Source organism: Arachis ipaensis, chromosome B8, assembly GCF_059453495.1.
Source record: "Arachis ipaensis isolate K30076 ecotype BB chromosome B8, ASM5945349v1, whole genome shotgun sequence".
In the NCBI taxonomy this organism is placed as follows: domain Eukaryota; kingdom Viridiplantae; phylum Streptophyta; class Magnoliopsida; order Fabales; family Fabaceae; genus Arachis; species Arachis ipaensis.
Genome location: NC_142443.1, coordinates 139,016,454 through 139,032,528, shown reverse-complemented (window position 1 = coordinate 139,032,528; position 16,075 = coordinate 139,016,454). Strand labels below are relative to the sequence as shown.

The 16,075-nt window shown below is 35.2% G+C and overlaps 1 protein-coding gene and 1 long non-coding RNA gene across 3 annotated transcripts; one reads left to right on the top strand and one right to left on the bottom strand.

Annotated features, from left to right (window-relative positions):
• Window positions 1-366: 366 nt before the first annotated feature.
• Window positions 367-2,550, top strand: LOC148550051 (uncharacterized). The gene is made up of 3 exons (XM_088496050.1): window positions 367-1,178; window positions 1,430-1,528; window positions 2,349-2,550. The coding sequence occupies exons 1-3, from the start codon at window positions 367-369 to the stop codon at window positions 2,374-2,376; spliced, it is 939 nt and encodes a 312-aa protein (XP_088352176.1). The 3' UTR covers window positions 2,377-2,550.
• Window positions 2,551-3,154: 604 nt separating this feature from the next.
• On the bottom strand, window positions 3,155-4,932 carry LOC110266129 (uncharacterized). 2 transcript variants are annotated; one of them, XR_015896889.1, is made up of 5 exons: window positions 4,794-4,932; window positions 4,530-4,649; window positions 4,346-4,448; window positions 3,474-3,560; window positions 3,155-3,332 (listed from the first exon to the last, which is right to left on the bottom strand). It is a non-coding gene; the product is annotated as an uncharacterized LOC110266129 (long non-coding RNA). The 2 variants fall into 2 exon arrangements; XR_015896890.1 differs by having other exon boundaries at window positions 3,515-3,560.
• Window positions 4,933-16,075: the final 11,143 nt, after the last annotated feature.

The following is a 16,075-nucleotide window of genomic DNA, read 5'->3' as shown; positions in this document are numbered from 1 at the left end:
TATACACTATATTAATGGATAATACGATCATTTGCTTTTTTAATAATAATTATTGTCAAATATAATAAATTTAAAAAAAAAATACACTAGTTATATTGTTTAGAAATTAAATTTTTTTTTATGTCCTATATATGAGAATCTTTTTTATGTATTTAAAACTTTCTACATTTACATATAATACGAAAACAAAAAATTTTAAAATTAATTTAAATATGAAATTTTTGAAATGAAATCTTTTCTATTTTTAACTAGAATCTAATCTAATTAACGTACTCTAACTAACAAGTGAGCTTATATAAATGTTGTGTTTAAGAAAAGGAATAGAAGCAAGAAGCTAACTAAGAAGGCGACCACTTAAAAGCAAGAATGAGTCAAGAGAATTCAGACGTGCTGAGGATGATAGAGGCAGAGCTTTTTGTCGACGACGACAATGTGGGTGGTAATCCGCCGCCTCAGCCTGAGGCTGATTGGGATATGGAGAAGATGTTAGAGCTGATTGCCGGCGATGTCGGTGGTCATCAACCACTTCAACCTCAACCTCAGTCCAAGCTGCAGTTGGATAAAAGGAATATGACAGAGCAGTCTTGTTTTGCTGGCATATCTGGTTATCAACCATTTCAGTCTCAACCTCAGCCTTGGTCTCGGCCACTTCAGTCTCAGCCTTGGTCTCGGTCTCGACCTCGGCTTCTTTCTGAGCCTCGGCCTCAGTCTGAGACGGCGACGAATGAGTTTTTCGCTGACACATGTGGTTATCCCCAACCTCAGCCTCAGCCTCAGCCTCAGCCTCAGCCTCAGACTGAGTGGGATACCAGGAACATGTTAGAGCTGATTCCCGATGTCGGTGGTCATCAACCACTTCAACCTCAACCTCCGGTCTGGACTTGGGAGGAGAACAAAGCTTTTGAGTCTGTTATTACCAGTTGTTTTCAGGATGCTCTACGTAACCACTGGGAGGAAGTGGCTGCTCGTCTCCCCGGCAGGACCCCGGCACAGCTGCAAGAACGCTTTCAGAAGCTGATGAACGACATCAGTGCCATCCATAACGGTTATCCTACAAACACTCCTCTCAATGCTGCATCTGATAACATGACCATCATGATGGAACACAACCCTCACTCCATCCCCATCATCAATCCACCACCATTACCGCCTTATTCGACTGATCATCAACATCACAGGTCGGTATTCTCTTCTTATTTCGCAAGGTTTATTTCTCGTATTCTTTCTTTCTTTTTGTTTACTTATTCTATATTTCCTTTTTCTTCTCTAAGTTTTATGAACAAACCTAATAAACAATGAACCTTTTTTTCCCTTTGATTTGTTTTTAAAATAAATAAAATATTTTGAAATGGAGATGATCAAATATATAAATATTTTTGTTTACATAAAATTCATTGATTATCAAATATTTTGTTTATTATCATGGCAGAGAGGAGGTACTGCCGGCTGCAGAGGAGGTCGTGTCAACTGCAGAGGAGGAGGCCGCACCAAGGAATTCAGGATATCATTGGACCCAAGATGAACATAGGTATTTATGATTATATTACTTCTTTTTGCCTCTTATTTATTTATTTATTTATTATCTAGTTGAATATTGGTATTTACAAAAAAAAAAAAAAAAGTGAAGCAACTAGTATCAACATATAGGAGCACTTCTCTTGATTTAGATATATCTCTAATTTGTCGATGATGATTGTATGTTGTCTACAATATATAAGTTTAGCACCTCTTTTTTATAAGATCAGTTTCACTGTTCTCTTGTTAATTAAAGGTTTCATACATCAGTGTTTTTGTGTACCAATAACTAGCAATATGAGCGAGTTCTAAAGTAATTTTTATTGATTGCTAAATTTATTTTTGTTTTGACCGTGGTTAGCATAATAAGATTTTTGGTTGGACTGAAAACCAAAAAAGAAAAAAAATTGTTTGATATCTAAAAATATCATTACTAATTAAATAGTTTATGTTTTTGTTTAAAAATTTTTAGTATAAAATTTATTAATAATTATTTCAAAAATCATATTTTGGTAGGTTATTTCTTAGAGGATACCAAGAAGAAGGTTCACACTGGAAAAGAATTTCAAAATATTATGTACAAACAAAAACTTCTAGTCAAATTGCCAGTCATGCTCAGAAATATTTTAAACATCAAAAAGAATTGGCTAAAGGAAAAAAGCTAAGAAAAAGCATTTTTGATGTAATTTGATCATCGTAAGTCATTTCTTTACTCTCATTTAGTTAGTCTAATTCAATTTCTACTAATATAGAAAATATTTAATTGACTATTTTAAACTCTATTAAGTTATTATTCATGATAGTTATACTATTTTAATTGTTTTTCAATGTAGAAATTGTGCCCTATTCCGAAGTTTTTAATGGATGGAGGAGGATTTGCTTAAAGCAGGAAGAACATGTAAATGGTTGCACATATCTAATTGCCCTATTTAGGTTGCACATATCTAGTTCGAGTTAATTGTTAGCTGGTTTTGTAAATCAATATAGATGTAATTGTGATTCATAACATTTTTATCAATAATATTTGATTTTCTAGTTCTCTGGCCTTGATGGCAATGCCGAAGAGGACAGTGAACTAGATTTTATCAAAAGTCTTGATGGCTATGCCGAAGGGACTTTTGGTAAAAAAGATGTATCTTTTTAAAAGATTATTAGCTTCAAATGTATTAATTAAACAGATATGTAAAAAAATTTTAAAAGTATTTCATCCATAAAAATTAGTTATAAAATATTTAGTTAATTTTATACTTTTATTAATGATTACTTTTTTTTCATATTTTATTTGGTTGTCATTGAAGTTGAGAGTTAGTATAAGAAGAACTTGACACTAATTAGATTATAAACAAAATATTTGATACTAATTAGCTTGTTAAGTATTTACACAATTACTCCAATTAACTTGTTGTGTGCTGTATTTACATGATGCCAGTAACAAAATTTTGATTTATTAATATTATTGCCTCTTTTTTATGAACGAGAATAAGTGACTTTTGTAATAACACTTTTGTTGTTCTTATTTGGTTTATAACCCCCACAATTTTCACAATTAAATTAAAAAAATGTTGGTCTTACAAAGCTGCTCAATTGCTTCTACATCCAAACAAACACAAAAATAAAGCAACCTAAAGATGGCTAAAATATCACAAGAATAAATTAATAACAAATCAAGAGTTTAAGACAATGATATCTCCGAAACAAAATGCCAGAAGTAAAATGCGTATTTTGTCATTTTAATAATGGTCTTCCCTAGCGGATAGGTAGCTGAGATTGAATGCAACAAGTGGAGAGCTAAGGAGATATTTTATGCTGATATTGATCTGCCAAAGAAAAGGAGAAGATGGAAAATGTCAAATTAGTCTTAGAATGAAATTAAATAGATATAAAGAAAAGATTTTTTTTGAACAAAGAAAGCTCAACACATTAAAGTGGAGCGACCATAAAAGGAGAAGTTTGTTTACCTTTGTTTCTAAATTGCACAAAGGAGTGTGTATTTGTTTACCTTTGTTTCTAAATTGCACAAAGGAGTGTGTAATGCTCACTGAACACTGTTGCAAAAGAAAAAAAAAAGTTCATTCAAGCTCTGAGAAATTATAAATATGGTTACAAATATATGTAAAAATATCGGATTACAGATTAATATGAAAACACATTAACTGTGACTAGCTAGGAGTATAAATGAAACGAACACAAGAAAACAAAATCTTGATTTAGATAAAATTGTATTGGTCTTTTATCCCTGGCGTCAATGCTTGGTTATGGAACCAACAATCAAGAGGACTCTACTTCGTGCCAAAGCCATAACACAAACACAATGTCATACAAATTTTAAATGTGTCATATCAAACGGTTAAAATATAGATGTATGAACTATATGCAAAAATGATTTGATGATGACATGTTTCATATAATGTTAGAGCAGTAAACTACTTCCTCTTGGATGTTTTGGATGTTGGAACAATCAATCCTTTCTTCTCTAAACTTTTATATCGATCCTTTATAAGGATACAACAACCCTACATATATGTCATGGAAATTGAAAAGTTTCTTGGATGTTTTAAAAACTCAGAAAACGGATAACAAAAAGTAAGCAAGAGAATTTTTACAAGCTTACCATAAGCTTCTGGATGGATCCATTTATTTCCTCGATTAGGAGAACTTGAAGGGGAACAGGCTCAAACTTATTAACGAATTGTGATAAATAGACACTCACAAAGAATTGTGTGTATAATATGTGTTAGGTCAAAACCACTGAAGTACTCTAAGCATGTTCTCTCATTTGAATAACTAAGATTTTGATGGCAAATTAAGATAAATAGAAAAGCCTACTTACTTGTGCTTTCCTAAGCGTGGTGGCCGTGCCTTTAACCTATCTTAGCATGTTCTTCTGCTTTTCCTCATCTTCTTGCTTGATTTCCTCCATAATTTCAGGTATGCTGTAACCAGAAGAATCAACACAGCTCAAATATCACACTTTGTCGTGTTTGTAAACATAGAAAAAGATCAATTCATACTACCTGTCAATTTCTTTCGACAAGTCCTCCAACTTCTTAGCTTCTGCTGCTTTTTTCTGTTGTTCTTTGTGTCTGAGTCTCTTGTTCAACTCAACTCTAGTGACCCTCTTTGTTTTGATATGCCTGTTGGATGAATATTCAAGCAATACAAATATATCAGATTTTTAGTTATGTATGGAACCTATTTACAATTACAAGCATAATATGAGTCAACATAAAAAATAATAATAAATAAAAAAGCAATAAAATGACCATAAAATATCTTACAAGATATAATGATACTTTAGCCACTTTATCTGATCTTGTCATCTTAGTGATGAAGTTGTGTGAATTGCTTAAGTTCAGAGGATATTGGAAATTGAATTTTGAGGGTTCATACATTTTCATAAATCATAATCCTTTAGAAGCTCTTCAACCTAACACAAAATTTTAAAAGGGTCAAAGACAAATTCACTCGCAATATATACTGATTATAAAAATCAATAAGTCCTGATGCACCAAAAACATCGGACATCTAATCATCTAACCAAGACTGTATACTTTTTGGAACTCGCCTTGACTTGGGTTTTAGTGTAGAAAGAAACATTAGAATTTGGTTTATGTTTAAAATTGCCACTAAAGGCATAATTCACATGGGGAGGCTATGGTCCTTGCAAGCATTTGCCAATGTTAGCACACCAACAACATCAACACCAATAGATTCTGTTTTGTTAGCCTCAAACCACTTCAAATTAAAGGCACTAGTGAAATCATCAACATTAAAAACATGAGTAGGCTTAATAGTCTCAATATCAACCAAGATTCATGACCTATCTTCTAAGCTCCCATGTCCAAACTCAAAGGGTATTATCACTTGATTATGACAAATTTATAGAAATATTTGTAAAAATTATTCTCACACTGCAATTTACAACTTGTTTAGATATTCTGATATTGAATGGAATATACTAAAAAGATTCTCTATTGAGCTTTCTCTTCTTCTACCATAAATCAAAACAATCAATTTAATTAGTAGAAAACCTAAGAGCAGAGTTTGCAAAAAATCAGAACAAAAAAAAAAAAACATGAAGAGAAAACCAGAAGTGAAGGTGCAAAGCAGAAGGACAGAAGAGCCCCTTTGTTATGGGTGAGGGGCACTTCTCCTCTTGTAAACAGGTGAAAACCTAGCAGAAAAAAAAGAAGAAAAATAAACCAGAATCCAAATAAAGAAATAAAGGAAGAAGGAGAAGAAGAACATGCGGCGGGCGTGGTGGAGAATGCTCGTGTCGCTACGCTGATCTGGCAGAGCAGAGGGAGCAGAAGAAGCAGAGGAGCTAGCAGAGCGTAGAAACTTTGGGGAGGTGCAGAGACGGTGATGGATGAGGGAAAGAAAGAGCAAATAGCCGCTTCTCTCCAATGTGTCACCGAAATCGCCGCTAAACTGCAGAGGGCGGCTGTTTTTGAAACCGACTCCAATAAAGCACTGCTACATATTTTGCGATACGATAATATTCCTTATTGGATTGAAAAACCAAAAAGAAAAAAAAAATTTTTTGTGACTAAAAAAAATTATTTGATGTATAAAAATATCAATGCTTTTTTTTTTTTACTAAAAAATAGGAAAATTCGAACCCACAACTTTTTAGGTAAATATGGAAAGACTATATCATTTAAGCTATAATGTTTAAATATAATTTTTAAAATTAAATTGTAACCTTTTAAAAATTTATTTAAGTATTTGTAGAAAAATTAAAAAAATGACTTATTTCGTAATAAAAAGTTTTTTATCACATTTTTTTAAAAATAAGTATTTTCATAACTAAAAACTCAAATACAAAATAACTTATTTATAAGTAATTTTTAATATAAATATTTATTATTTAAATTATTTTTAAAAAAAAATTTAATTAAACTATTTATCCAACTGAAGCTACATCACATGAAACTTAAAAAGAAAAATAAAAAAAAATTATTTATGACATAACGTTATAACCGATACTTAGTATTTTTTTCAATTAAATAATTTAACTATTTTATTTACCGAACTATATATTTTATAGTATATTTATCAATTTACATCATATAATTTATCTCATTTACGGTATAAATGAGATGAGTTTGTGCGTGGAGATAAGATAAGTCAAATATTTTGTTTGCAAACAAGATATTTAAAGTTTGAAAAACATGTGTATTATTATAAAACAAATTACGATTCAAATAATATCAATTAGTACTTAAAAATTTTAGTGAAAGAAATTAAAACAAAAATTATGTTTGAACAATTAATAATCAAAAAGAGTACATATAAAATTTTAAATTAAATTATAGAATGAATTAGATTATTTAAATTAAAAAAAACTTTTACGTATTCAAGTTACATAATAAAAATAAATACGATAAATGAGATAAATTATGTGATGTAAAATAATAAATATACTACAAATTACTTATTTTAGTAAATAAAATAATTAAATTATTTATTTAAAAAAAATCCCCAATACTTGTTGGCCACCCTTCTCTTAATTGTTTAGTTAGTCCCTACTAATTATAAAAATATTTAATTAGTTATTTTAATCTTTTTAAAGTTTAAATTATATTATGTATCCTAATTATACTATTTAAATTATTTTATACAGGAATAGCTCCATAATTTGAGTTTTAATTGATGAGACCATTTTTGTGAGAATGAATTTGCTACATAGAAAAAAAAAATACTGCTCAAACAAGAAAATCATCAATATTGATCGACTTAATAATCATTAGTTTAAAACGCACCAATTAAACGAACATACAATTAAAAGAACCTGTGAAATAGAAATTATTTATTTTTTAATAAACATTTAAATTAATTTTCTAACGAATTTTAAATTAGATACTTTAATTCACTATAAAATTTTTTTTTAAAAAATTTTGGAGAATAAATTGAATATTTATTCTAAAATATTTTGGTAACTTTTTACTGTTATTATTAATTATCTTGTACTCTGCTTTGATTGTTGTTAAAAAGAATTGATTATTAATATCAGAGCTTCCACTAAAGATGTCAAATAGATTGTTCAATGAAAGCTAATTATATATCAAGTATATAGATCTTTAAGATAGAAATTGGCCTGCTTAAGAAAAATTTGTCGAGTTAAAAAGGTCCTTTTATTTTTTTTAATAGACAATTTTTAACTAAAAAACAAATAAAATAATAAATTTTTAGATACTTATCAACTTTGGGTTAAATATTTGAGATATTTTGATTAAAACTTGACATATTTAAGTTAGGTTATTAAAAAAATTATCAAAAGCATTAAAAATAAATTAAACGACAATGATAAAAAAAAGTTAAACAAGTTAAATGTACCAATTTATTTATTTTGTAGGATAATCTATTTAATTCATAACCTTTTTATTAATAATATTTGATTTTCTAGTTTTCCGGCCTTGATAACAATGTCGAAGGACACGGTGAACTAGATTTTATCTAAAGTCTTGATGGCTATGTCAAAGGGACTTTTGGTAGAAAAGATGTATTTTTTAAAAAGATTATTAGCTTCAAATATATTAATTAAATAGATATGTAAAATATTTTTTAAAATATTTCATCCATAAAAGTTCGTTATAAAATATCTTTAGGTAATTTTATACTTTTATTAATGATTACTTGTTTTTCATATTTTATTTTGTTGTCATTGAAATTGAGAGTTAGTATAAGAAGAGCTTGACACTAATTAGATTATAAACAAAGTATTTAATACCAATTAGCTTGTTAAGTGTTTACGCAATTACTCCAATTAACTTGCTGTGCTGTATTTACATGATGCCAATAATAAAATTTTGTTTTATTAATGCTATTATTGCCTCTTTTTTATGAACAAGAATAAGTGACTTTTCTAACAATACTTTTGTTGTTCTTATTTATGGTGAAAATCATATTTACCATGACGGCCTTAAATAAGAAAATGAAGACAAGATATAACAGAATGATCTATTGTTCATAGAAGAAAGCTATTTTCATTCCATAAAGGAGAAAAAAAAAAGGCAAATCCATAAAACATACTTCAATTTAAGTTATATATTTTCCATGATATATTTTTATGTTATATAATATGTACACTTTCTATATAAAATTATTGAATAAATTTCTATGTAAGTTGTTTTATTTGATCACAGTAAATATGATTCACAATACTTGTTGGAATCTTATTCACAATTTATCTACTCCTTGAAGAGATAGTTATTTTCATATTCATTGCCACCATCATTGAATTCTTTATTGAAATTGTTCATTAAATATGCCAGTTTTTACTTGTCCTACATTATTGTCTTATTTCATCTATTTTTTGTTCTCGTGCTTGAGTAGTGTTCAAGCCATTCTTTCTCTTTTGATTTCCCATTAATCCTTTTATGCCATTTTTCGCTGGAGAACGTTTGTCATAGGTATTTTTCTCAACTCCTTGCAATTGCAGCAGAGGAGACAGAGGATGTGCATATATCAGTATGTCCTGTGTTTGTTATTTCTGGTGCTCACAAGGGTATCTCACAGAGGATATGTGGAATGAAATTAAACAGGTTAAGAGACAACTTATAATTTTTCACAATATTTCATTGAAACTTGAAAAATATTTATTCATTGTTTTGTTATATCAAGTTATTGGTTCCATCATGTTTTCTTCTCCTGGATAAAGCTAATTATTTTGTTCTAGCTTCTAAGCATTATATAAGACAAGCACTTGGATTTTCTTTTATTTGGGTATCATAAATAATTTCTTGTCAATTATGACAATTACAATGTTGAAGACTTCAAGTCCTATCAAGCATCACTGTTTCAGAATATTGGAAGCCTAAACAATTACCCCTTTTGAACTCTTAAAAATGATGTATCTTGTAAAGAAACTTAACAGGTGTTACACTAAATTCTATGGTACTAATGGGGATGCAGCTGCAAAGATTGCGCACGATGCTATTATCAGTAATACTCTTTGATGAGATACATTAAATTTTGTATTTGTATAGTTGGGATTGCTTCGAAACTCAATATTGAGAATTATATCCATAGATATATTTTTAAAGAGCCAGACTATGGATAAAATTTTCTCTTTTCTTTTTTGTTCTTTCTTTGATGTCAAAATTTAGATGATTTCCCAAAGCATGCACCATAGTTATAATTGCTAATAGCCTAATAGAATTCATGAATAACTTACTAAAGCTTCTATGAATTGGTGACATAGGGCACACCGGCAATGGGAGGCTCAGATCGAAGACTAGCAAAGACCAATCCTTCAAGACAAAAAAGACTTCCTGAGTGGTAATGCTCAGTTCTTTATTAACTTTCTTCTTGTACTTTAAAAATTCTGAAGCTTTCAGAGTTTTCTGAATGAGCTTTACTATCTGAAATCTGGGTTCACAATTTGGACAGGTATTTCTTTAAAACTTGAGTTTTATATATTAGCTAATTAAGCCATGTTTATTTGCTTTAAAACTTTTCAGACTCGGTATGATTATGTGTTAAGAAAATTTTTGCTGGATGGGTTCATATATGATTTAGAAAGTTCAAATTTATCGGCCCAGAGTGATACTGCTATTAACATTCTTGAAAGATTTAGCTCTATACACACTCCAACTGCATCAAAGTCCGCAAATGGAGTAAATGTGTTTCAAGAAGGGGAAGAAAACATTGGTCAATTTCTTTTATCTTGAAGGCATCGAGTATCCAATTTTCATTTTTACTCATCTTTTGCACTGCTTATGCTTTTTCCAAACTTGAAGTCATAATGATGCATGATAAATGTTCTTTATTTTCTTAGACGAATAAATGTTCACGTCAAATTTTGATAAAGAATTAGACAAATTAGTCCTGTTATTATTTAATAAAGACACAACAGTTTTTAAAAGTTTTTAAATTTTTTAAATCAATCTCTCTATATAGACAAATAATAAGGTTTGAAGATTAATTTGGTAATTAAAATTTAGGATAAACATTAAAATGTCTTGACTAAATACTTTGTAAAAACAGATTTAGATATTACTCAATAAAAAAATTTAAAATAAAGCTTTCTGTGTTTTATCATGTATTCTTTTAGAAATAGTTAATGAAAATTGATTCTTCTGTTGAATAAACAATTATGTTTTCCAAACTCTTGAAGTATGGGATACTAATGACAGACTCTGTAACATGCGCCCTTTAGCTATATGGACGATGCAGTGGGCAATTGCAAAAATTTTTGGTGGTTGGAAAGCTTTTTATGAAGCTTTGCCATCGTGATTTGACGCAATAAGAGGTACAAAAAGAGTCATCAAATTTAACATACCGAGAGAATGAGGTGGTTGAGGATATTAGGATAATGACGCGAGTGTTTTGGAAGTTTTATCTTTGCATTAAAACATTAAGGAGCTGCAAACCAATCATACAAGTAGATGACACACATTTGTATGAAAAATACAAAGGAGCTCTATTAATTATAGTTTTTTAGGATGACAATGACAATATTGTGCCTCTTAATATTTTATTATACTTGTTCATATCCTGGCCCAATAAATAGGGCCCAGGATCCAAGCAAAGACGCCCAACCCAAAGGGTTGGCCCTCCATCCAGTACCAGCCTTCATCCCAGAAGTCGGTACTGAACACGACCTGTTCCAAAGAAGTCGGATACGAGGGTTAGCTGGCAGATAACACTCATTCGAATGAGTAACTGCCCCTAGAAACCCTCTAACCACTTCCACAAGCCATATCTTAACTTCCCTAAGATAAAGGGACGGTTAACACCCTAAAAAAGTGGCACTACTCCAACGGTGGTTATTGGTTCACCACTATAAATACACTGACACTTCTCAGGTATCTCTAAGTTCCAATACTCTCTAACCTGCTCACACTCTTGCTAACTTAGGCATCGGAGTGTCTTTGCAGGTACCACCCCCCATTCTTTCACATGTACAAGTCGGACGGAGGAACACCAAGTAACAGATCCACTCGAAAGCCACCTCCTTCACACGTTTGGGCCAACCAACGCCATCCGGTCCATTAATCTCCGGTTACCCACCGTAACATTGGCGCCGTTGCCGGGGACCCGAGAGATCAACCAGTGATGACGGATAGATCCCCTGAAGAGGGTCATGTGGAGACAGATTCCGAACAAGAGAATTTGAACACTGGAAACAATGAGGCAGATCAGACCCTCCACCAGGAAGCCAATGATCAACATAGGGAAGGCACCTCCGGAATAAAAAATCCGAAGGTGAACTCCTCGGAGGGGCGCGAATCAGAAAAAGAAGGACCCTCCCACACTAGTGAGCTTATGGGATTAATCCATAGCCGCCTCGAGCAGCTAGAACAGGAGCGGGAACGACAAAAGGAAGCCGAAAAGAACCTAAAAGAGGAGATGGAGCGACGAAAAGAGTTAGAAAGAAAACTCTTAAAGTTAGAATCCTCCCTCAAAGGTCAGAATTCCCACGGCGATAGAGAAGATTCTCCCTTAGGAGAGAAAGATCCGTTTAGCGAGGACATAATGAGGGCGAAAGTTCCGAGAAACTTTAGAAGCCCTGATATGGACCTCTACGATGGAACCACCGATCCAAAGCATCATCTGAGCAACTTTAAAAGTCGGATGTATCTGACCGACGCTTCTGACGCTACGCGATGCAAAGCTTTCCCGACAACCTTGTCAAAAGCAGCGATGAAGTGGTTCGACAGCCTCCCTCCGAGGTCAATTACCAGTTTTGAAGACCTCTCAAGAAAGTTCTTGATGAGGTTCTCCATCCAGAAGGACAAAGTAAAGCATGCACCAAGTCTCCTGGGAATAAAACAGGAGGTCGGGGAGTCCTTACGGGCCTATATGGAAAGGTTCAACAAAGCATGTTTGGAGATTCAAGACCTGCCCACCGAAGCAGTCATCATGGGGCTAGTCAATGGTCTTAGAGAAGGTCCCTTCTCACAGTCCATATCAAAAAGACACCCCGCCTCTTTAAATGATGTACAGGAAAGAGCCGAAAAGTACATCAATATGGAAGAAAACGCTAGGCTAAGAGACCCGAGTTTGCGACCCGGGCACCCTCCCTCAACGAAAGAGAGGGAGAGGGAAGTGAAGAAGAAGGAAGAACTCGGCCTCGATAGGCCAAGAAAATATCACTCTTATACTCCACTGAAAGTTCCTGTAGTGGATGTATACAGAGAAATTTGCAATACTGAAAGGCTGCCTCCTCCCAGGCCCATTAAAAATAAAAGAGGAGGGAGCCGCGGTGATTACTGTGAGTACCATAAAATATATGGGCACTCCACAAACGACTGTTACGACCTTAAAAATGTGATAGAAAAACTGGCCAGAGAAGGTCGGCTTGACAAATATCTCATAGAAAGGTCGGACAGTCATGGAAAAAGAAAGCGAGATGATATGGACAAAAGAGACCTACCACCACAAACTCCGGAGAGACATATCCATATGATCTCAGGAGGGTTTGCGGGAGGGGGACTCACGAAATCCTCTCGTAAAAGACATCTCAAGAGAGTTTACCAGGTTGAAGAGGGGTCCTCCGACCTCCCAACCATTTCATTCACAACGGAAGATGGGCGAGGAATAATCCCTGGGCACGACGACCCAGTAGTAATCACCATGATCCTGGCAAATGCCCATCTACACAGAACACTAGTAGACCAAGGAAACTCGGCGGACATCCTCTTCAAGCCCGCTTTCGACAAACTAGGATTAGACGAGAAAGAGTTAAGAGCCTACCCCGACACCTTGTACGGATTAGGCGACATGCCAATAAAGCCACTAGGATTTTTGCCCCTCCACACCACCTTTGGAAAGGGGGAGAAGACAAAGACTCTGAGTATAGACTTTATAGTCATCGACGTGGGGTCGGCCTATAATGCTTTAATCGGCAGAGCTACCCTTAATCGACTCGGAGCGGTGGTATCGACACCCCACCTTTGCATGAAATTCCCGACCTCAGCAGGGATAGCAACGGTGAGGGGAGATCAGAAGCTAGCAAGAAAATGCTACAATGAAAGCCTAAACCTGAGAGGAAAAGGCAAAGAAGTTCACACAATAGAACTCGGTGGAGCAAGGATTAAAGAAGAGCTGCGACCCCAGCCCGGGGGAAAAACCGAGGAGATTCAGGTCGGCAAAGAGGAAGGAAAAAATACTCACATAGGAGCCAACCTAAGGGAAACCCTAAGACAAGGGTTGACCAAGCTTCTAAGAGATAATTCCGATCTCTTCGCCTGGAAGGCCTCCGACATGCCTGGGATAGACCCCGAGCTCATGTCCCACAAGCTTTTGGTCTACTCGGGATCTCGGCCTGTACAACAACGAAGACGCAAGCTCGGCCCAGAGCGAGCTCTAATAGTAGAGGAGCAAGTACAAGCGCTCCTAGAAGCCGGTTTCATCAGAGAAGTCAAGTATCCAACATGGCTAGCCAATGTAGTGCTAGTCAAAAAACAAAATGGTAAATGGAGAATGTGCGTCGACTATACCGACTTAAATAAGGCATGTCCCAAGGACCCTTATCCACTACCAAGCATTGATGCCCTAGTAGACTCTAGCTCGGGGTATCAATACTTGTCGTTCATGGACGCCTACTCAGGATATAACCAAATCCCGATGTATGAACCAGACCAGGAAAAAACACCATTCATCACGCCCAGAGCTAACTTTTGCTATGTGGTCATGCCATTTGGATTGAAAAATGCAGGGGCCACATATCAGAGGCTGATGAATAAGGTGTTTTCCCCTCATTTAGGGAACTTAATGGAAGCATACGTCGACGATATGTTGGTAAAGACCAAGAAGGAAGTCGACCTCTTGTCTGACCTCTCACAAGTCTTTGACACCATAAGGTTGCACGGGATGAGACTAAATCCTGCAAAGTGCGCCTTCGCAGTGGAGGCAGGAAAATTTCTAGGATTCATGCTAACACAAAGAGGGATCGAAGCCAATCCCGACAAGTGTAGAGCTATCCTAGAGATGAAAAGCCCGACTTGTTTGAGAGAGGTCCAACAGCTGAATGGCCGACTAGCAGCTCTCTCCAGATTTTTGGCAGGATCAGCACTAAGATCCCTCCCACTGTTCTCCCTATTGAGAAAGGGGCACCAGTTTGAGTGGACTCCCGAATGCGAGGAGGCGTTCCAGGAGTTCAAAAAGTTTTTGAGCCAACCTCCTATTTTGACCCGACCTATAGCCGGAAAAGACCTCGTCCTATACCTATTCGTGGCAGACAAGGCTGTCTCAGCAGCCTTGATAAGAGAAGATGAAGTCGGTCAACACCCAATCTATTTCATCAGTAAAGTTCTACAGGGCCCTGAGCTAAGGTATCACAAATTAGAAAAGTTTGCCTACTCCTTAGTAATAGCCTCTCGAAGGCTACGGCCTTACTTCCAAGCTCACACAATAAGAGTCCGCACGAACCAACCCATGAAGCAAATCCTCCAAAAGACGGATGTTGCAGGAAGAATGGTTCAATGGGCAATAGAGCTCTCCGAGTTCGACTTGAAGTACGAAACTCGGACGGCAATTAAAGCCCAATGCCTCGCCGACTTCATTGCGGAATATGCAGGGGATCAAGAGGATAAACCAACTACCTGGGAACTCTACGTGGATGGATCCTCCAATAAAACAGGAAGCGGCGCAGGCATAATATTGGTAGATGAAAGGGGAACCCAGATAGAGGTCTCCCTCAAGTTTGAGTTCCCAGCTTCAAATAATCAGGCAGAATATGAAGCCTTGATTGCAGGATTAAAGCTGGCAGAAGAAGTCGGTGCTACCAAGGTAATGGTATACAGTGATTCTCAAGTTATGACCTCCCAAATAAGTGGAGAATATCAGGCAAAAGACCCAAATATGAAGAAATACTTGGAAAAAACTCTGGAGCACCTCGAGCGCTTTGCAGAAACCGAGGTCACGCACATAACTCGGGACCTAAATAGCAGAGTAGACGCCCTATCCAAGTTAGCAAGTACCAAGCCATGGGGAAATAACAGAAGCCTGATCCAAGAAACTCTCCAGGAACCTTCAGTGGTAAAAATGGAAGACAAACAAGAAGTCTTTGAAGTGGTCGGATTAAACCTCGGATGGATGAACCCCTTGGTCGAATACCTGAAATTCGACATCCTCCCCAAGGAGGAAAAGGAGGCAAAGAAAATCCGAAGGGAAGCGCAGCACTACACCTTGGTGAAAAATATTCTCTATAGAAGAGGGATATCGACACCATTGTTAAAGTGTGTGCCGACCTCAAGAGCCACTGAGGTATTAGAGGAGGTACACAGTGGAATCTGCGGGAACCATCTCGGAGCAAGGTCGTTAGCCAAAAAGGTGATCCGAGCTGGATTCTACTGGCCAACCTTGCAGAAAGATGCCACAGACTTTGTGAAAAAATGCCAACCGTGTCAAATGCATGCAAATTTCCACGTGGCCCCCCCAGAGGAGCTCATCAGTGTCACCTCCCCATGGCCCTTTGCAAAATGGGGAATGGATTTGTTAGGTCCTTTTCCCCAGGCGCCAGGACAAGTTAAATACCTAATAGTGGGAATAGATTATTTCACAAAGTGGATAGAAGCAGAACCACTGGCCACCATCACTGCACAAAGAA

What these genes read in the sequence shown, in the direction of transcription:
- LOC148550051 (XM_088496050.1), top strand. Translation starts at nt 367, where the DNA reads ATGAGTCAAGAGAATTCAGACGTGCTGAGGATGATAGAGGCAGAGCTT. An exon ending in ACTGATCATCAACATCACAG is followed by an intron (nt 1,179 to 1,429) that starts GTCGGTATTCTC and finishes TTATCATGGCAG; the next exon opens with AGAGGAGGTACTGCCGGCTG. An exon ending in TGGACCCAAGATGAACATAG is followed by an intron (nt 1,529 to 2,348) that starts GTATTTATGATT and finishes TTTTCAATGTAG; the next exon opens with AAATTGTGCCCTATTCCGAA.